Below are 23410 nucleotides of genomic sequence, written 5' to 3'. Positions count from 1 at the left end.
CAGATGTGTCATATGATTAATACTGTAGCAAGTAGATAGGCACAAGATGCATTCGTGCCACTTTGATGGAATTATATTGGGACTCATGTACACGTTGGAGCAGTGTCTCTAAATCAGGCTGTGTAGACTGAAATTATTATATTAATCGTTTGGCATCCATGACCTGACTATAACTCACTATGTTCCTTGAACCAGAATATTATGATTTTTTTTCACAGCTTTTTGCAGTGTAAACCTGCAATGGTCGTAAGGAAAGTACAGGAAATTGCCCTAGTTAGTAACCCACTGGATAGCTACCATTCTGAACTTTAATCTGCTCCTTTGAATAGCCTGTGATAAAACCCACCCACAGCTGGCATATTGAGCCTTGACTGTATCATTGGGACCCAGCCACAGTTTTGTACTTCTAATGAGAAAGCAAACGACTATGATGTTGAAAATCAGAAGTAAACATTGAAATGAAAATACGCAGGAGGTCTGGCAACATCTGCAGTGAAAGAAGCAGAAAAGATGGGGTGGGAATTGATTTTGAACGCAAGAAAAGGAGTATGGTGAGAAGAACTACAAGCGAGAAGATCTGTGGTAAGATGGAGGGCAGGAAAGATTAAGTAACACAAAGTTTTATGATTCAAGGCCAAAGGAAGTGGTACCAGGATAAGTAAAGTAATAAAAGTTGTATGTAAAGAAGGTGTGAAAGGTAAGGTCCTGAATTGATTCCTTTCAAACGAAAAGTAAAAGGGAATAGAGAGACAAGAATGGGAAAATGACAAGACAGCAAAGCAAAATGAAATCACATGTGGGAAAAGGTTATAATCTAAAATTGTTCAACTCCTTGTTGAGTCCAGAAGCTGTCAAATACCCAGTGGAAGATAAGGAGCTGTTACTTAAGTGTGCATTGAGCTTTATTGGGAGGCTACAACAGGCCAAAGGCAGAAACGTCAGAGATGGAGTTGAATGGATAATCAAAATGACGGATACTGAAAGCTCAGGGGCACATTTCTGGATTGAACAGAGGTAATATGGTCTCTCAGTCTGCATTTAAAGGCCCCATGTTTGGGATTACATTGTTAAGAGCAGCAAACACAGTATATTAAGTTTAAAGAAGTACAAGTAAATCACTGTTTTATCTGGAAGAAATATTTGGGATCTTGGATGGTCAGAAGGGAGGAGATAAAAGAACAAATGTTGCACATGAACTCCTTAAATGGCAAGATGTAGTGAGAGATGGTTCAGGTGCTGGGAATGAAGGATGAGAGGTACTGGACATCAAAAAGAATGGGGATAGGGTAACAATTGCTGTTTAATTACATGTTTGGCACTTGTATTGTGCTGGATGGGATAGAAATGGTGCAAGATGCTCTGTTGAATATAGACAGTGATGCAGTGTTACTGAGCTGCAATTAAAATAAAGAGCTTATTCAAACAAAATAACCACCAGAGTATTTGAGAATGAGTTTCAGATATGCTTTGTGGGGAATTGTTTCCTTGGGATCGCAATACCTCATTTGGGGTCTGTCACTGGGAAACAAAATATGTTATCACCTTGAACTGCAGTCAGGTTTTCAGTCAGGAGTTTGGAATTTGGAAACTGGGGCAAGTTCTAAGTTCTGACCCCACATGGTGCGCTTTGGTAGGTTCACGATATGGGTGTGCAGACTTGGTGGGAGCGCAGGCTGTATTGGTGGGCCTGGCTGAAGATTCATGGTGGCAGTGAGGATGATCTGGAGATTTTCTTTTCCTTTTGTTTCTGTTGTCCTTGTTTTTAATTCTGTTTCTAATTTTATTCCATGATAGCGCTGGAGAGTTGCTTTTTCCTGTACTCTTGCACTCGGGTACATATGACAATAAACTCTAATCTAAATCATGCACTCACTGATTGACGGCCCATTAATTCAGGGGGAGCTGCCAATCATGGAAGTGGAGAGGAACTTCGGCTGGTAAGGTTGACTTTTGCAGTATTTTCTAAAGGTACAGCTGTTTGATTCTGAAAGGGCAATTCTCCAAGGGGCAGCCAACAACCACAGTTGTGTCCAAGTGATCATATGGGTCCACTGGGGAACAATCCATTCCTTCTCTTTTATGTCCCCGAGCCCACCCTGAGCCCCTGAGTCCTGGGAAAGGTCCATGTTGACCTGGACATTTCCAAGGACTGTCCACATTGTTGACTGGTTGTTCCCTTGTCACTTTTGTTGAAAATGTTTCAGGATTAGGACCATAGCAGTGAACCATTGCACTACAAAATTCTATGTCCTCCTGTCTCCTATCCAAACACTGATCGATTTAAAAGTCCTGACCCTGGTATTAGTGGGTAGATATTGAGCCATGCTAATTTTTGTGTGTTTTGATGGACTTCCTATGTCTCCAGGCTGGAATTTGAGTGGTAGGTTTCAAACAAGACCTGTTTGTTAAAATGTGCTGTGTTCTGTTTGGGTAGGCGGGTTTCAGGGAGGTTTCCCAGACAACAAGACTGGTCTGGTTCTGTCACGTTTTCTGGTTGTTTGGAGCTGAGCAGTCTACCATATAGTGCCTAACTAGCACTCTATAATCGTGAACAGGAGCTCACCTTTATTGGTACATGGCACCTTGATGCTGAATGACTTCTGTCTCAAATAGGCACAATGTTACAGTCAGGGATCTTAAACCCAATTCTTTTCGCCTGTCCATACTCAGTGTGTTTCAGTATCCTGTAACAAGTATTCAACAAGAAAGTATCCTGTGCTTATTTAAAATGGCACAGTGTACATGAACAAAGACACTGTGCCTAGTTTGTACAAGACAGCTGTTCGACCTCACTTGGAGTACTGTGTGCAGTTCTGGGCATCATAATATAGGAAGTATGTGAATGCATTGCTGAAAGTGCATAAGCAATTTGTAAGAAGGGTTCCAGGAATGAGAAACTTCAGCTAAGAGGATAGATTCTCCTTCGCGAGAAGGTGGCTAAGAGGAGATCTGATAGAAGTTGACAAAATCATGAGAAGTCTAGATGGAGTAGATAGAGGGAAACTATTCCTGTTTGTAAATGGATTGAGAATGTGAGGGCATGGATTTGAAGTGATTTGCAAACATAGGACATATGATGTGTGAAAAAAACTTATTCACGGAATAAGTCATGCAGGTCTGGAAGGTACTGCATGGAAATGTGATGGTGACAGAATCAATTGAGCAATTTAGGTGGATATTGGATGATGATTTGAATAGAAACAACAGGCAAGATTGGGTGAAAACAGCAGGTGAATGGCACCAAGTCATAATGCTTGCTGCAGAGTTGATGCTAATATGATAGGCCCAATGCCTTCCTTTTGTGCCATATCAATTCTGTCATTCTGTGAAGTTTTCAGTTTCTAAAACGATTGTAACGACTTATGCAAAATTTGGTACAGGGCATTGTAACAGAGAGCTCCTAAATATGCCTTCATAGAACAAAAAAAGCCTTTTACCATTAATAGGTCAGGAAGGATAGTTCTCCTCATGGATGAAGAGAAAATTCAAGTCAACCAGTGGATGTCTGCCTCCCAGTCATTTGTTCCAGGGTGGTATAGACAGAGGTTTGAGGGCAGAACATTTTGTCATTTCTGAGTTGAAGATTCAGTCTTGAGACTAAGTAAGTCAAAAACAGGAATATAACAGTGTTTTTATTCTTTCTAAATACTATTGACTGTAATCTGTTGAAGCTTAATCTGGAGCTTCAAATTAAAATTTATTTTGTTTCAAGATATACCATTTCCATTCTATGTGAAAGTTAACCATGCTCAAATGTATTAGTAGTATATTAAGTGCAGATTGGTACACATTTAATGATCATGCACAATACATTGTTAAAAGTTGTACAAGTCTTATACAAGTTACAGATTGAAATGTACTTAGTAATCAATGCCTAGCATTTAAACCCCAAGGTACACTAAATGTTTATTTTGTTTCTTTACCTTGCTAAAAATCTGACCTGTTTCAGAGGAGTGCAACTCTTGTACATGTACAACATGTATGATTGTGGCCCACACTTTGAGTTCGTGCCCCACAAGAAATTTTCCTTAGAAGTGGAACTGCTGCTTAAAGGTTCAGCCCATGCACGCCTGGAGGTTAAAATACTGGATTCACTCTTGCTTTAATGTTTCTTCTATCTTACTGTGATACATTGACTTCTGTATCCCCCACAATTGCCTGAAAGAGACCATCTGCAGTAAACACACAACAGAAATCAGTTCAGTGCTATTTCTGGGACTGAGGAATAGCAACTACGCTACTCTTCATTTAATATTTATCAGGCACTCACAAGGCACACACATAGCTTGTAGTTGATGGATCATGTGATGTAAAGAGAGGTTGTCCTTCTCAAAATCAAAGCCTTGCATAATGAAATCGCAGTGAAGTAGATTTACTTCATGACATTATTTTTCTTTGAAAAATCCTATTTCACATGTCTACCCCATGAAAGGATGTTGACCGCAGAATGAGAGGCCTCCTCTTGCATTATACATATATATCTTTCCACTCCTTAGAATGTGGTCAGAATATAAATGTTGAAGTGACAGTGGTCTGTATTCTAATTTCCTGTGAAATTGTGTCATGCTCATAAAATATGTATTGCCTTTTCAATGTTCTTGTGCAGTTAGTCATATGTATCTGATTTGTTGGAGGATATGCTTATAGAGTGGTATGGAAATTGTAAATTAAATAACAAGAGTAGCATTTGGTCAGGATGATTTGTAGATCATTAATCTGGAAAATATAAAAATACGTACTTATAAAATCACTCACAATATAGAAAAACCTGGTCTTGCTCCATCAGGTTTTTTTTTGTGCCTGTTTTCTCCCCTCTGCTCATGCGCTGAAACCACTGCCAGTTCTGTGATTGCATACCAGAAGCTATTCCTCACATTCGGCTGTTCATGTCAGCAGCTGTTTTACTTCAGGAGGATAAAAATCACACTCAATTCAATCCTACTAGCCAGCTGCAGATATGCCATCTTAGCAGGAATTAATAGATGGCGATTAGGAGAGTGATTCCCCAGGAATGATAATGCCATCTCTAATCCAAAGCCAATTATAGAATCCATAGTATAACCCTACATTAAAAGAAAACATTAAATGTAGGAATGGGAGTGGGGTCATATCACCCATTGAACTTGATTTGCCATTCAATAAGATTCAAGCTGATCTGATTCTGCCCTTAACTCCACTTCCTTGTCTGCCCCCCCGCCCCCCCCCCCCCACTCCCCACCATAATTCTTGACTGCCTGATGGATTAAAATCTGACTTATTCAGTCTTGAAATGTTTAATTACCCGAACTATGCAATTGTCTGGAGAAGAGAATTCCAACAAACCTCTGAGAGAAGAAATTTCTCCTCCTCTCTGACTCAGATGGGTGACCCATTTTGTAAAAATGTCTAGATTACCCCTTGGAAGGAAATATTCTCTCTGCCTCCAGGTGAATGTACAGGAGAATCTGTGGACTTGGGTAGAGATGAAGACAGAAGTTGAGAGGTTCCTGACCTACCCAAATCAGTGAATAAGAACACTAAGCTTTGCAGTAATCTGCTATTATCATAGTATTTCCAGCATTAAATTTCAAAACACTGAATTCAATCCTTTGAGTGCTATGTAATGTATTTGCCCATTTTCTATGTTAAAGCCTTCTCCATTGTGTTATAATTCTTTGCAGAGGCTGAATGAATGATGGTGGCATGGCCTCCATTATTGGGGTGCTGCATGTCTGGAGGAGTATGTGCAGCCCTCCCAAGCAGGGTGGGCTGACTGTTCTCAGAGTGAAGAGTCTGTGCTGCTCCTTAAGTTCCCAACATAGGTCATTGCCAGCAAAAGCCATGCACCCAGCTGCAGGTGGGAGATTGGTCACTGTGGCTGCCTTCCTTAAGAAGGTAAAGGTGAATACAGGAGGCCCAGGGCTGACAGCAAGCCCTGGATCAGCAGCAACATTCTGCACAGGCCAGGAAGCACTCACCTCATGGACAGATCACAGCTGCAGTGTCCCTCAGGATGCAGGCTCTGCAGGAGGACCAAAGTTCTTCACCCCAACTCCATTTCCTGGGATACAGTGTCAGTGGAGGCTCCATATATTCAAGCACACCGTGTGGGTGCTTGATGGAGCTATGCTAGATGCTGCAGTGGGACACAAGAGCTGCAGGTGGGTGGATATTCTCTCCTGATGGCTATTAGGTGACAGTCACTTTGAACTTTTAAGAAATTGGCTCCTTCTAGGGAGTGAGGGAGGACTGTGTGGGATATTTCAGTCATGTAGCCTCAAATATATCAAAATCACACCAGTTCATATTGTTCCTTAATGAAGAGGTCAGTGTTGCAGCTGGGAACATAGCCGACTTCCCACACATGTAGGGAGCCATCAACTGCACCCGCATGGCACTGAAAGGGCTGTACCATAACACTGCAGAATTCATTAACAGGAAGGAAATGCATTCCATTAATGTCCACTGTGATCACTGTTACCACCACCTGGAGGTGTGTAATTGTTACCCAGCAGTTGGCATGACTCCTACATCCTAGAGCGCTCTTATGTCCTTGGTGTATTTGAGAGTCCAGATGCCTTATAAGGCTGGTTATTGGAGACAAGAGTTACCCATTGTGGTCATGGTTCAGGACACCATAGGGCAACTCCCTGATTGATGTGGAGTGCAGGTAAAATGCTGCACATGCTTTGACCAGTGTCGTGGTGGAGCAGAGTTCGGGCTGCTGAAGATGTGGTTCCACTGCTTGGATTGGTCTCAGGAAGCCCTCCAGTATTGGCTGGATAGAATGTGCTGAATCATCCTGATGCACTGTACTCTGCACAACCGGAGCAGGCAATGAGGCAATGTGGGAAAATGGGAGCAGTCTTCCAAGGAGAAGGATAGGGACAATGAAAAGGAGGAAGCTCTCCTTGGGTATAACAGAGCTCAGCTGCATTGCATACTGTAAGGCAGACAGACCGAACTGAGGGCCAATTCCAATGGATGAGAGCCATGTGCAATAGTCATTGGTTATGATACCAGCATTTTATTTACATTGTGGGGGCGAACTGCAGACTGTATTGTTTTTTATGCATCCCTTTTGCTGGCTGGAAGTGAAAGCTCATGTTTAGCTTTGTCCAATTGCTTGCCTGTATAAGATGTTCCCCTCCTTGACAATGACAAGATGTGGGTCTTTTGTGGGCATTGATGACAGAGGAGCAGTAACTTAGAGAGGGTGCTTAAGCAGAATGGAGGAAAGGACAGATGTAGCGAGGTTGTTAAACCTCAACTGGGGTGAGAGAATAGTTTTGTGTATGCAAGCAAATGTTATCCATGCCAGCTGCGTGCTGTGAACAATGTGGGTTTGTGGCTGCTGTGTGCTGTAGTCTTTTTTTAAGGTTTAAATTTAGGTTTTATTGTCATCTGTACTCAGGTACAGGGTACAGAGTTCAGTGAAAAATGTGCAACGTTGCTACACCCGACATCATCTTTGGTACAAAGTACCTAGGTACTAAATCTTAGAAATAGAGAAATGAAGAAGAGTTAAATAGTTCAGCACTGCAGTCTTCTGAGTGTAACAGTGGAAGAATAAACAAATGATGCTTTAACAGGTCAAACATTACAGTCCTTTCTTAAGCCGCAGGCGTGTAGACGCTACAAGCTGGGCTATCCCCAAGAGGCCTAGCTCTCCCATACTGGGGATGCTTTCACCTGTGCTGGGCTAAAACCCGCCTGTGTTTGCCAGCCACCTTCACTGTCAACCAATGTTGCTGACCTCCATTGGGCACTCCAGGCTTCGACCCCGACCTCTGCTTCACCGCTGAACTGACCGCTGCTGCTGCCAGCTTTTGCCATTGCTGCCTCATTGCTGACAGCTGCCGCTGCTCTCCTTCACTGCCAGCCACAACCTTGCCACAGCCTGCCATCCAGACTCACGCTGGGCCCCAGCCGCTGCCATGCTGCATTGCCACATTAACCGCTTCATTGCAGAGTCTCAGGAAGGTGAGTAGAGGAAGAAAAAAATAACTCAAGAACTCAACGAAAGAAAGGAAAAAGAAGCGAGAAAAGAAGAAAGAAAAGTGGTTGGAGCAGATGAGTTCCGGTCAGGAGCTCAACTCCGCCGCCATCTTGGATCTGGGAATGGATTACATTTCCACTGAGGGTCAATCCTAGGTTACAAAGCTTGTCCTCTTAAAGACGGCATTTGCACCAGGGATGCTGGTCTTTCATCAGACATCTGCTGAGTGGTGAGTTGTTTCAGCAACAACAAGCGAGAGAATGAGGCTAGAATTGGACAAGAGGGGCAGGATAGGTTGCTGGTGAGATGATTTGGTCAGATGTGGTAAGAGATCCTGTTTATCTCATGGAGAGAAATCACCTGTGATGTCAATGATGCTGACACTTCACCAAAAAATACAAGTTTTGTTCCAGCTAACCACCTTCTAAACACTAGGAGCTGTTAATCAAACTGAATTTATAGGCCCCCACAGTGATAATCATAAGCAGTGAACCAGCGAGCACTGGTCTTTTTAACTGCAGGTTATTTTCCCAAAATTTAAAAGGCTTGGGGATTTAAATGACTTGACAGCTTCATTTTTCCACTGAGCCTGTTCATCTTTTATGCACATTAATTTTTAACTCGTAACAATTTCAAAGGGGCGCTTTGTTTTCACCGTAAAGATTTGTTATGTCTCCAAACAATTCTACTGGGCTCAGCCTTTTTTGCTAAATGTTCACGAATTGTGGTTTGGAAATCCCAGCAGTGAAAATTGCTTCAGTTAATTGGAAGTTGCTCTTTTACATGAGAGCTATCCCCATGACCCACAGATACTCAAAGTATATCCCACCCCATATCAAAATTGGCAGTTATCAGGTTTGAGGGTTTGACTTCCAGAATTAAGGCTGTAGTACCATTTTGGTTAAGGCATAGAGATTTTTTTTATTTCAAAAATATGCTTTATTCATTAAAAAATCTTTATATATATATATATATATATATATATATACATACATACATATATATAAAGACTATAGTCACAAGCACAGTTTGGTCCTGTACAATAGCATATGAAGAAAGCAAGTAAACATTGAAGTTTGACTGTATTCAACAAACAAATCAAAGGCATCTGTTACTTGTACAATACTATATTTACATGCTTTTGAGGAACCAGGAGGGTCCAATAACTGAATGGACCCCCATTTAACTTCAGCAGGAAGACTTCAGACAGTGGTCTCCCACTGTACCTCAATGGCAGGCCCCTGAAGCTTTAGCACATTCCTCATTATGTAGTCCTGGACCTTGGAATGTGCCAGTCTGCAACTCTTGGTTGAGGTCAACATCTCATTCTGGAAGACCAACATGTTTTGGGCAGACCAAAGAGCATCTTTCACCGAGTTGATGATCCTCCAGGCGCAGTCGATGTTTGTGTTGGTGTGCGTCCTGGGGAATAGACTGTAGAGCACAGAGCATTTCTGTCTTTACAGAAGTTCTGGTCAATAGCTTGTATCTTCTTCTCCATAAAATAATCTGGATCCATCTTTAACAATTAAACCACCCAGGCATTTTGTCAGCAGAATATGACCTTCTTCATTCCTGTATTTTGCCCTATATTTAAGAGAATCTGGCACTTAGCAAGTTATAATAAAATGGAATATTTGATGCAGATATGATTCATTAATTCTTGTGAATAACAGTTCATCAAGTCAGCAGTTTGTTTTAATTTTGAGGTTTGCATTTATTGGTGGAATATCACACAAACTGCTTTTATATGAAGAATATTTAAAGAAAATGAATGACTATGATCAAGCATGTCAGTAACAAAGGGGACACAGCGCACTCTTGGCTATTTCTAGTAAGCTGTAGTGGACACAAATCATATTTATACTGCAACTCAGTGCTGTGCCTCCAAGAATGGCTTACAATGAAAAATCTGACAAATCGGGTTTTTCAATATCATATCTGTGTTGCATAAACACAGTTCTGATGAAGAGTCACTGAACTTAAAACATTAACTCTACTTTCCTCCCACAGATGTTGCCAGAACTGTTGTGCTTTGCCAGCAATTTCTGTTATGTACAAATACAGATTTGATTTGGAATATGGTAAAACCAGAAGGGTATTGATGTCATGTTAAACTATTAAAACCATTCCCTGATTACTGCAAGTTCTTAGGAAACTGTGAATCAATATTGGGTAATTTATTCAAATCTTCTAAAAGTGGCAATCATCTTAAGAAATTCTGTTCTGGCCTCTTCAGAAATGTGGAGAGTCCTCATGTAGCTAAATGAAACTGGAGTCCTTGGTGAAACTGAAGTCCTTTTTATTAATGCTGATTTTCTGGAGGAAAGCAAGATATGTCCCTATTTGTGGTATGAGGTCCTGTATTCTAGTAAGTTCATTCAGTAATATACTGAAGAGTTTTATGACATTTGAACTGCATTTCAGTGTGTTAGTAAATGAGTGTGGGTGATGGCAACATGTGCAGCATTTGGATGGGGGCAGTGAGGTAAGGGGATGGATGGCAGGTAAGGTAGTAGGTGGGTGAATTGGGTAGTTACATTGGATTTGGGCCTTTGGTCAGGTTGGTCAGGGAGATTGGAGGCTTGGCAAGGTTGAGATGGAATTTTACAATGGTAAGTCAAAGATTCAGGGTGATATCAGGAGTTGGGAGTGGAGTTGGGAGTTGGGAGTGGAGTTGGGAGTTGGGGAGCTGGTGAGAAGTCAATGGATTGAGCAGAACTTGAAGGTGAGTTTCTATTTGGGAGTCAGGGGCTAGTTGAGTGATGGGGGAATTCAGGTCATATGAGGAGTGAGTGGGAGTTTAGGAGAATTGCTTGAGGTCTTGGGGGGTCAAGCACAGAGTTGGCGAGAGATGGGGAAATTGGTTATACTGCTACCCAGGAATTAGACTAGGTTCCTTTCCTGTAACATTTCATGGATAATTATCCAGGATAAGCAAGTCAGAACTAAGTACAATCTTTGACTAGAATTCGACACTTTTGTGGAGGGTCTCTGGCAGCAGAGGAATTGCCCATTGCAAGTTTAAACATCCTGGGTGATTTTCATGAAATCAGTGCGTCAGGACATGCTGAGGATTCAATGCACATCTCTGGTTGAGCATCTAGTCTGCGAATTCCAAGAAACTGGAAGATCTGTTCCATTATTGAACTGAATTGAATCATCTTCATTGTCATGTGCACTCAAATGTGTGCAGTGAAAAGTTTGCAATGCCACTGCTATGGTGCCTTCTTAGGTACAAGATACCTAGATATTGATATTTAAGTATTTGGTACAAAATGTACTGAATTGAAAGAAAACGTTATAAATAAGAGTCCAGCATAAGAACAAAAGGGAAAACATGTACTTGATTTACACTCCTTTCACCTCAGTCTGTGCCAGCACCTAGCCTCTGGCCTCCACTATTTTATATTTGTACATTTCCTGGCTCTAATTAATCTCCAGATTAATAGAAAATATAACAGAAAGAAGAAAAGAGAGGAAGTCAAACAGGTAGTAGTAAGCAGTTGGACAAAATGGGACAGCTAGAGAAAATGCCAGTTTCAGCTGCCAGGACTGCTCCCTTGAGGAACAGGGAATGTTGTGGGCTATTCCTGGTCACTGCAGGATTTTTTTCCTCACCGCTGTCATGTCCAGTGATTCCCATAGCTGCTGAGAGCTTGCATGAATTTTACCGATTGACTAACAAAAGGCCTCACAGTAAGAAGTAACTGATTCCAGAGGGAACAGAATTTATTCAATAATTTACAGCTCCCTTTTCTAGGAGCAGCTAGCTATGAGATTGGGTCACAGAGAGGCCAGGAATGAAACTTTCAGCTTCTTCTGCTTTTCTCCTTTCTCTGACAGAAGAAAATTTATGTAAGGTCAGGGAATGTTAGGAACCCAGCATTTTGATTTAGCAAACCTGTGCCTTTTTTCTGAGATTAACTGAACCTGCCCACTTTCTTTTCATTGTCTCATAACACTTTCTCCTGAGAAGAAATGTTGAGTAAGAGTGAACGTGAAAGGAGATGAAAGACAATTGTAGAGATTTCAAGAGTAGACACTGACTGAAGCAAGTGCTGACAGCTTGTTCAAATAGCTTGGAATGATGTGCAACGACTACAAAGTAAAAGATAGCATTATCTGCATTTTCAGATGAATCCAATGTTCCTTTACCTGCAAATTAATTAAACTACACCTACTATGAAAAACAGCTGAAAATTAAAAACCAAACCATGTAGTCATCAGATTCTGAACTTGTTTAATTTTTTTTTGCTTATTAGAGACATAGTCATAGAGATGCACAGCGCGGAAACAGACGCTTTGGTCCAACTCGTCCATGCCGACCAGATATCCCAACCCAATCTAGTCCCATTTGCCAGCACTTGCCCCATATCACTCTAAACCATTCCTATTCATATACCTATCCAGATGCCTTATAAATGTTGTGATTGTGCCAGTCTCCACCACTTTCTCTGGCAACTCATTCCATACATGCACCACCCTTTGCATGTAAAAGTTGCCCTTTAGGTCTCTTTCAAATGTTTCCCCTCTCACCCTCTCCCTATGCCCTCTAGTTCTGGACTCTACCAACCCAGGAAAAAGACCGTGTCTACTTACCTTATCCAGATCCCTCATGATTTTATAAACTTCTATAAGGTCACCCCTCAGCCTCCGATGCTCCAGGGTAATCAGACCCAGCCTCTTCAGCTCCTTTCTATAGCTCAAACCTTCCAACCCTGGCAACATCCCTGTAAACCCTTTCTGAACCCTTTATAGTTCAGGTATTGCTGATATTGGTTGCCCATCTGCAGGAAGGCACAGTGGCCCAGTGCTGCCTCACAGCGCCAGGGATCTGGGTTCGAATTCACCGTTGGGCGACTGTCTGTGTGGAGTCTGCATATTTTTCCAGTGTCTGTGTGTGTTTGCTCCGGTTTCTGTCCAAAGATGTGCAGGTTAAGTCGATTGGCCATGCTAAATTGCCTGTGGTGTTCAGGGATGTGCTGGCTACATGCATTGGTTATAGGAAATGCAGGGATATAGGGGAGTGGTGGTGGGTCTGGGTGGGATACTCTTTAGAGGGTTGGTTTGGACTTGATAGGCCAAATGACCTGCTTCTGCACTGTTGGTAATCTATGATCCTAAATCACCTTTGAACTGAGTGTGTTTGCTAGGTCATCTCGGGGGACACTTGCCTGATGTCATATGTATGACTAGGGAAGGATGGCAGAAGTGTTTCTCTAAAGGAATCAGGAGGGTGTTTAAACAACGAAGATAATTCTTATGGCTGTCATTACTGAGACTAGCATTATATTGCGCATGTATTAATTGAATTTGAGCTCCAGTAGCCTTATGTTGGGATTTGAACCCATCCCTCCACAGTAACAGCCTGGACTTCTGGAATACTAGACATTGTCACTTTGCCACCATCTCCCCCAAAACAAGCACCCTCACTCATTCACTGAAATCCTTCCTCGGCCTTTGCCCCTTCCATTATTTGCACCACACGTTGGCCTTAAAAACACTAGTTCTGTGGCACAAGTTCACCCTACAAGCACATCACCACCACCCCACCATGTCTCTGTTCACTATTGATCCAACATTCACTCTAAGCTGCATGCTCCAGCATTCCATACATTGGCATGCTGATCACAACATTCGCTTCTGGTTCTGGAAGTCACTACTATGCACGGACCTCAGAGATCCACGCAAACAGGAAGAAGTGTAAGGGGAATGCCGTCACCTCCTACCTCCCATGCTTGAGCCCCTACCACAACCCTGGGTAAACAGGACCAGTGGCACCAGGGAGGGGACTGTGTGGGTAGAGCTGGCAGAAAAAGGAGCAATGCAGGAATGAGGTGAGATGGGGTGGTGGGGAGAGCAGAACCAGAGGGTGCTCAGGAAGGGGAGGGTTGAGCAGAACTTGATGAGGGAGATGGTTGCGGGGACGGGGTGAGGTGGCTAAGAGTACTGGCCATGCGATTCCATTGTGCTAAAGGCAGACCTCAACGGATGACATTAAAGTTGAAGGACTGGAATTGTGTCTTGCCACACAGGCCTTCCTACTTACCCAGGTGATAGATTCACCCTTAGACGGGTGAACAAATTCTCATGAAACCCTACAAGTAAGATGTGAAGATGCGTTTAAATGCACTCAGCTACTTATACCTCAGCAATTTCATTATCAGAAAGATTTGGACCATTATTTCCTCATGTGACTGAAATAACTCCACAAAAGCCAATATCCAGTCAGCAAGTCACCCTTTATTTACATGGACATAATAGATGACACTGACCCAGCTAGCTCAGAGCCAGATCTCAGAGTGAACAGAACCTTGATACTCCTGTTTATATCAGCCAGGGCTCCCTGATTGGACCAGGTTTATACCCCAACAAGGGAACTCATATTCTATGATGTTCACTTGGCTGATCTCATTCCACTCACTACATTGTCAGGATGTCAAATCTGATTTAAAACACTCCCTGGAAGCACCTTGGGTTGGTTTGTGAATGCTGGGCTGACTATATAAATTTAAATTATTTCAGAGATGAAAAAGCAAAGGCAGTGAGTTCCATTTGTTGACCTGCTGTAGCAACTTTTGGGTCAATAATTTGTCATAAATTAGGTCTCAAATTTTAAAATGGGGACACTTATTTTAAAAAGACAATGGATTTGAAAAGATTTATTGAAGTCATTTCAGCAGTCAACAATTAGAATTTGACACCATATATCCAAAAATTACAGCAGAAGTGACCGGAGATTACAATATTTAACTGAGACACTCGTTCTCAGGGTTTGATTTAAGGCCTGAGTGCCACCTTTTCCAGGGCTTGAGAAACCCAGCAGCTGAACAGAGGTGAGAGCTGCCAAGTCCAGCAGGTAAATGCTCATTCAACACTGTCAGGAAGGACATGGTGTCTCTTCATAGTGCCTGGGGAGTAAACCTTGTGCTGAGATCTCTCCATCAATTTGTAGTGTTTGGCCAACTTCCCCACTAAGTGATTTTCCACAATCTTCCCTCGAAATTTTATCTCCCACAATGTCTCCCCAAGTGATTCTACCTTGCATCTCTCCCCTGAATGATCGATCTAAAAACATCTCTCCCCTAATCAACTCCTCCCCCACAAACTCTCCCTTTGTGATCACCCTTTCTGTGATCTACTACTGCAATTGATCCCTTGTGATCTCTCAACTAGTGATCTATCACACAATTTCTGTGAGCTATCTACACAATTTCTCCTCCTGTGATCTTTTGGTTAGATTAGATTAGATTCCCTACAGCATGGAAACAGGCCCTTCAGCCCAAATAGTCGACACCAACCCTCCGAAGAGTAACCCACCCCGACCCATTCCCCATATTTCCCCCTGACTAATGCACCTAACTCTATGGGCAATGTAGCATGGCCAATTCACTTAACTTGCACATCTTTGGACTGTGGGAGGAAACTGGAGCACCCAGAGGAAACCCACACAGACATGGGGAGAATGTGCAAGCTCTACACAGTCGCCTGAGGCTGGAATCGAACCCTGGTCCCTGGTGCTGTGAGGCAACAGTGCTAACCACTGAGCCACCGTGCCACCTCACTCACTGACTCTGGTATATTGCTGTGATCTCCTCAATTCTTCAGTCTTTTATATTCTGATTTCTGCTTCCCTTTTATTAACTCGAATGTGGGAAGGTTCAAGGATGGCTTCCCTGCCTAGAAATCAATGGAAGCACCTAAACTGGTCACTTAATGGCCTCAAACCCTTACTGTTCGTATTTAACCTGTGGCTGGTCAGGGGCTTTGACATGTGGGCCTAGCATTTGGGATCCCTGCAGGTGAGCCTGGGCACCTGATGGAGAGTGATTTCTCCTTACTGGACACCAACAACCACTAGGTGGAGTGCACGAACAGAAAGAGCTTCTTTGTCGATCATGTTGACTTGCATCTTCCCATCCTCATCAAGTCCTCTCTGTCTGGTTCAGGGAAATCCACCCAGCTCACCTTTTTCCTGGTGTTCATGGCCACACTGCTGACAGTGCAAACCGTCATGGTGGTGCTGCTGATATTAGAGAGCTTTAGCCCTCAGAATGGTGAGCTGATTATGGGAGGCAGGCCATCCGTACTTCGCTAAGCTTTCTCTGGTAAACTATCCTCACAGGAACTGAGAACCTCAGCAGCAGCAAGATAAACTCTCAAGTGAGACCAAATTCATAAAGCCTCCCAAAAATGCTGTTTTTACCCAAAAGGACTCTCCTGCTAATTTCTGCTCGATGATTCAGGTTAATGACCTTTAATCAGGACTGAGGAAATTTCTGATTTTATAGGCTATATCTATTTAGATTACACCACAGGATTAACGATATTTTACAATATCCTGGTATGAATGCACATTGAAATATCATTGGGAATTAAACAGCATCGTGAAAATAAGAATCATATTGTTAATTAGTTACAAAAAGTAAAGCAAACTAGATGCTATTTTGGGTAGATTTTAAAAGTATTCCCTAGCCCTTTTCTACTGTGTTCCATTTAGGTTCAGCTTTGATCTCTGGATACAGAAAAGTTGTTCTTTTGAAAGAAGAGGCAGTTGCTACATTTTTAAAATAATCTTTGACCTTGCCTTTTCAACAAATCCACATATTGATATATTACCAATAGGAGGACAAGATCTTGTGCTCTGAACCACTTTATATGTATCTCCCCTTTTGAGATCTTCAGGCTTTTAAAATGTATCTTGCCATTGGTCAATTCTATTGCCTTTATTTATTTTGAATCCTCCATTATTCTTTTCATCCTTAGTGATGTCTTGTGCTGAATCAAACATACAGTAGGTGAAGCAGGTGTTGAGCTTTCAGACAGAAGCTTCTGTGACAAGCATCATTAAAAAAATGACTTTTTATCTTTAAAGCATCCCTGTAATTATAGATGTGCCGTTATAGATGCTGCAGCTTAAATTTAGAATAATTATTCAAGCATTTGAGGCTTTGGGCATGAGTTTGACACATTTGAGAATTAGTCAGTCTGGGGAAGTCGCTGTGAAGAGAGAACTTTTCTCGCTGGGATTTCATAAATATTCATTTGGATTAAAGAGTATTTTTACCGCGCTGACAGTTCAGTTTGAATGGGGATGTACGTCTGTTTGCGTTCCTTCGAGGTTTTTCTCTCTTTTTGTGCAATACTCACTTATAAATTAAAAATAACAATTCATTAAATTAGTTCCTTGGATTTTTGGAAAACATTTTCAGCCCCAGAGCCTCACTGGAATTTCAGCCAATTGTATCACAGAATGGCATAGCTTATTTTTGTGATGCTTCATGTTGCCAACAATACAAATAGGAGTAGTTACCACGGCCACTCTCTTAGTGCTCATGGCCACACCCCTGGAACCAGTCGCTTGCTTTCTTCCTCCTCATTTCTTTTCCATTGAAGTATATTCTGTAACAAAGGGTAGGACAATAGCCAAATAGAGAAAAGAGAAAATTGTATGTAAAACAAATTACGTATACATTTTCTACCTTCTGCACTCAAGAAATTTATATTCCATTTGTCAATTAAGGTTTTTGTTATGGATAGCCCCTTTGACCTAAGATATTTAACAAAGGTCTTCAGGTAGAACTGACACTTTCAAATTATTATTTGGGTTTAACTTGTTTTTTTCAATCTCAGTGCATTTATTCAGTTCTATTTTAAGTACCTAAGGTCATTGAATAGCAATAGTGGATTGTGTGTTTTGTTTTGGGAAATTGAAGATGGATCGAAAGACTAATGGAGTTGACATTTCAGTCTTGTCTAGTCTTATCACTTTGCTAAGACATTTCACAATGCTGTCAATGGTTGCAGCAGGGTGTTATAAATTGTCTCCCTTGGAGCTATTCCTATAAATTAGTTAACATACTGTTTATGCTTTCCTCTTCTTTCAGGTCATCAGGTCAAACAGGGCACATGCGAGGTTGTTGCTGTCCACCGGTGCTGCAATAAGAACAAAATTGAGGAACGGTCGCAAACAGTGAAATGCTCTTGTTTTCCGGGCCAAGTAGCTGGTACAACCCGAGCTCAACCTTCATGTGTTGAAGGTAAGGGGTTTGCTTCAATGTCCAACTCTTTTACCTTATGCTAAATCTCTACCACATTATTAGAACACTGATATTAACAAACAACCATCTACAGTACTTGGCTTTGTATGCAGTATACAGCTCTGAGCAATTTTAAACATCAAAAGTTTCACTAAAGTATTGTAAAGCTGCTTCTCAGTATGAATTAAAATGAAAAGGATGCAAGACTGAAGAAGTTAAAAATAACCAGCAGTTGGAAGGAATACCTTATGTCGCAGTATAACAACCACACATACCTTTACGACATATTTTGTGGAACAACTGTTCTGCTGTGCTGCTCGCTGTTTGGACATCCATGTAAATAGAGAATTCCAAAGTGGTGGTTTAAAATATGGTCAAGAAAGAACACTTTTTGTATAGGCTTTTGAAGCTGTGCACAGTTAGCAAGGTTGACAGCTTAAGGTAGGTGTTCTCAGATTCATGATGGAGAGGTGCTGGTGTTCAAATCTAGGATTCATAAATTTTATCATTCAAAGATGGATTGGAGAGAATAAGAGCACAGTGAGAATAATTCTCAGAGGAACAAATAAAATATGTTGACAACTAGGATTGAAGAAGTTTACACAGATATGGGACCTACACAAGTATTTGTGCATGTGCTGGGCGAGATATACTGAAATACTGGTATAGGTAGGCAGCCTGTTGGAGAAGGACGCTGGAAGAGACCCACTACATGAGAGAAGTGATAGAGGAGCAGCATGTATTATTCCATTTTAAATGTTGACTCGGTTCTCAAAATGCTTTTATTTAGTAGTCACCCTTTTTTTTCTCTCGCTTCAGTTGCTCCTCTTGGTGATTAAGTAATTGAACTGTAAATTATGAGAGACCTTTCAGAGTGGTCATCCAGGGACAAAATTAACAGTCACTTAGATAAATATGGATTCATTAAGAAAACCTGTATGGATTTATTAAAAGGAAATTGTGTTTAAGTAACTTAACTGAGTATTTTAATGAGGTGGCAGAGACAGTTGCTGAGGGTGATATGGTTAACGTGGTATCCACGGACTTCCAAATGATATTGATAAAGTACAACATGTAGGGCATGTCAAAGCCCAAAGAATAAAAGGGGCAGGGCAACGTGGATATAATGTTGGCCCAGTGGCAGAAAATAGAATTAAACTGTTGCTTTTTAGAAAATAGTGGAGTTCCCCAGACATTGGGACCACTGCTTTTCCTGTTGTATGTTAATAACCTGGACTTGAGCTTGCAGGGCACAATTTGAAAATTTGTAGATGACACGAAACTTGGAAATATTGTGAGCTATGAGGAGGATAATGTTAGACTTCAAGAAGAAATTAACTAATGAAATAGATGGAGAAATGAAGGATAATTCCAAGAAGTGTGTTCATTTTGATAAAAATCAGAAAAATCAAAAATAAAATATACAGTTCAAAAAAGGCAGTGAAGGAGCAGAGAGAGATAGGAATGAAAATTGTAGAGGTTGAGCAGGTAAAGAAAGTGATTAATAAGGCATTTGGGACTCTTGGTTTTAGTAACAGAGACTTAGGGCTGACATTTTCCATTTGGGGTTAGTGCGCTGTTGAGTGAGTTTCGAATGTCCAGTTCATATGGCCATGGCCTGGGATGAATTTTCTCACACGATCTCCCACTTTTCCCCACATTAATTACACAAACAAGATGTTTGGCATGTTTCTCAGGCAATCAAGGGACAAGCAAGGTGGAAATGCGAGACTAGTGCTGAGACTTCCAGCTCCAACTTCTGGTGCTATATTTAAAACTAATCTGTATACCGCCTCAGATGCTGCAAGCTAGGAATGACCCTTTGCACTCAATGTTCCCTTTCAGTTGTTTGGCCGTGCTCACTTCTGAGTCAGTGAGGTGCTGGCAGATAAGGTTATGGAGTGGAAAGCCAGGCTCTTTCCTATTGACCTTTAAAGGAGGCCAGGCTAAAAGAGCCAGCCAGCCTGAATTGAAATTGCGGCACACACCAGGGCCAGGTCTCATGTTCAAAGGGACTCTCAGTAATGCTGCAGGATGCTTTTCCACAAGGGTAAGCACTACCATTTACTCTTTGCTACTCCACACCAAAAGGCTAGCACACAGTCTAACATTACCACTGCACAAGCATCCTCTCCAAGGCTTAAAGACTTCAAATCTCAGTATCACATGTATAAGATCCATTCAAGGGCTCACACCCATTTCATTGTCCCAAGCTGCTAACCTTCTGTGCCCTCTGCATGTATACTCACTAACTGGGGACACCTCACCACACCTTCTATTCGTGCATGAGCATACCTGCATCCATTGCCATCATGCTCAATCTCTTCCTTTGTCTCATTGCAGGGAAAAAGTAACAGGGCTAGCCCCTGGACAGACGTTGCAACAGCACCCCCCATTACTTACCTTCCACCCTCAAACTGCTTGCTGTTGACCTGTAGGACTGACTGTTGCCACTGTATTGTTATGGCTAATCCAATTCAGTATCTAGTCAATGATAACCCAAGGATGTTGATAGTGGGTGATCTATTTGGTGGCAATGCCATTGACTAGGAAAGGATAATAGATATCCTATTGTTGGAGATGGTCATTGCCTGGCACTTGTATGGTGCAAAATGTTACTTGTCTCTTGTCAACTCAAACCTGAAGATTGTTCACGTCTTGCTACATTTGGATATGGAATTCCCCAATATCTGTGGAGCCATGAAGGGAGCTGAACCTTCTGCAATTTTCAGCAAGCATCCTGACATCTGACCCAATAATGAGAGAAGGTCATTGATGAAGCAAATGAAGATGGCTGGACATTTTTATCAATGACCTTCCCTCCATCATAAGGTCAGGGGTGGGGATGCTTGCTGAAGAGTTGTGAAAAATTTCTGCATGTACAATACTGGTTTCAAAATGATGCACTAAATGAGAAATCTGAGGAGGTGAAGGGATTGAGTGAGGTGATGATGAGATAGAGCTGACGCAATCAACATTAATGTGAAACTTGATGTCTTTTCAGATGAATTCACAAAAGGGCAGTATCTAAATAAGAATTAGGAGGGGACTTTAAGAGTGCAGGGAGACATTTTTGAGGGTCAAGCTCCTACCATGCTTGATCATTTGGATTGTAACCAAATGAAGGAAATGGTATCTATTGAAGTAAAGCTACAGTGGCATTGGAGGAAGATGGTGTGGTTAACTGAGTCACAGTTTGCAAACAGAGGATGAGATGGAATAATTTACCACTATTAAGTTAGTCAGAAAATCAATTGTGAGTTTAGCAATGTGGCACTTGGAACCACAATTAAAGTGTTTAAAATTTGGCATTGTGGGGAAAAATGAACACGGACTTATAATTTGACAACATGTTGAAGGACTTTAGAAAGTAAACGTAGGCTGGAGATATTAATAGATAAGATTTTGTGAATATGTAATTCTTTACTATGGTGATTGGTTGCCATAGAGGCCTTTGCATTTTCTAGGGGAATGTGGGTGCATGTTAGGATTGAAGGCAGATATGTGCTTAGAGAAGGTAGAAAGCAGTAAAATTTGCTTTGAACTGCTCTAAAGAAATATAGATCTTTTATTTTGTAAATGCTGGACTTTTTGTGCTATATTAGAGTTTGCATAATTTGCTTTTGGGGTCTTAGAGATTTATCATTTTGTAGATTTTATTTGACATCATTTACCTCCCTCTGGTCATTAAATAAATTGGACAGTCTGTACGACAGCTTCAACCATACAATGATTGTGGGATGGGAAGACCTTAATACAAACAAAAATATCCCTTTGTCTTTTTCATAATTTTTGATGAACTTAGGAGTTGAAATTTGGATGCGGCCAAATGCGTAAAAAGGATCATCTAAAAGAAAAGAAATCTTCAAAAAGAGTATGTAATTAGCTTCCAAATTTCTATTGTCTGTTTTGAGCTAATGCCTAAAATGGCTTTCATTGTCTTAGAGGGTAACTTACTCTGAGAACTCAAAAACAATATTTGCAATGCTGTAATTCAAAAAAGGTTAGAAATTAAAACGACAACTGTTTATTATTGTGGCTTTGTTTCATTGACAGCAAGTTGTTGGACTGATTGCTGGTGTCACTTGTATGGAAAAATGCATGCCCCTTATGAGAAATATGGTACTGCAACTTTGGCAGTAAAATTATATCACTTTGATAAGAGGTCCCCTGAGGCTTAAAATAGAATGCAAGCAACATGACATCTTTTTCAGAGGATTATGAAGAATTATGATTCATTTTACTTTCTAAAAAAATTCTTTCTAATTGCACTTAATGGTATTTAAACAATGAATTTGATGATTGCTATCAAAGGAATATCTACTCAGCCAAGTTAAGGTTGCCACATTTATGAGCTGTGACCTGGAAGACTTACTAATTCCTAGAACCTGAGGAAGTTGAACTGATTAGTTGAGACATACCAATTAAATCAAGCTATTTTAATAGCTATGTATTTTCAGCTGTGTAAGCTGCTTCCCCACCCTCACACTCTGACACTGTTTACAGCAACGTTAAGTTGTTGGCATGTTTTCTATAGGTCTGAACCAGCTCCCTAGTTTGATTTGTGTTTTAACCCTGTTTAAATTATTGAAGCTGCTCCATAACACCAGACATCTACAGTCTGCCAGAGGCATCAATAGAACGGACGGAAAATAGAAGGAAAGAATTCCTGAAATAACGTGTATTAAATCTGAAGGAATGCTTTGAAAGGGTATGAAGTATAATTGAGAGATTATATTCAGAAATTGATACAGGGAAGTACTTAGAACAGACACTGTTTTCTCTAGATTTGTCCTCCTCTACAAGGCCACATTTCATCTTTGCAAGACATACAGTGGCACGGAGTGATAAGCTTAAGTGTTATTAGACCATAATGACCGGAACATTGGGCAAGGCTCACTGAAATATGTCTCTCAAAGTACAAAAAAAATTGTTTGTAACATTAAAGTTATATTAAAGAAAATAAAATAAATATGTTATGCTTAGAGAAGGCATGTCCTATTTATCACTTCAAACTGTGCTCCTGAGAGATCCTCTGGAACTGACGTTTTAGAAAAATATACACTCTCAAGGTGAATAAGATAGCTCTCAAGGTCAGGTGACATTTTCAATTTCAACACAAGCTATCTCAAGTTTCTGGAAATTTCCTAATTAAGTTATCCTAGGTTGATTACATCTTCTTAAATGGGCATTGTGGAATTGACACCTGCCATTTTTCAACATTGATTCCAAACATGGTATGAATCAATTTTAGACTCTGAATTTGACCAGAAACTAGGTAAGTGTCAGTTTTGGTGAGTTTTATGGTGAGTTTCTCTCCATGAACCCTAGCAAGATTTCTCACAATATTTTTCGAAACTCACCCCATTAGATATGCACCATACCTTGA

The 23410-nt window shown here is 41.1% G+C and overlaps 1 protein-coding gene across 5 annotated transcripts in view; it reads left to right on the top strand.

Annotated features, from left to right (window-relative positions):
- Nucleotides 1–23410, top strand: part of tafa4b (TAFA chemokine like family member 4b) — a 351844-nt gene that overhangs the window by 121257 nt on the left and 207177 nt on the right. For all 5 annotated transcript variants that reach the window (XM_072582514.1, XM_072582513.1, XM_072582511.1 and 2 more), the window contains exon 4: nt 17869–18021. In XM_072582514.1, the coding sequence (XP_072438615.1) occupies nt 17869–18021 (153 nt within the window). The remainder of the gene's footprint in view (nt 1–17868; nt 18022–23410) is intronic.

Source organism: Chiloscyllium punctatum, chromosome 12 (assembly GCF_047496795.1).
Source record: "Chiloscyllium punctatum isolate Juve2018m chromosome 12, sChiPun1.3, whole genome shotgun sequence".
NCBI lineage: Eukaryota > Metazoa > Chordata > Chondrichthyes > Orectolobiformes > Hemiscylliidae > Chiloscyllium > Chiloscyllium punctatum.
The sequence above is the reverse complement of the archived record's forward strand: the minus strand, read 5'-3'. Positions and strand labels throughout refer to the sequence as shown.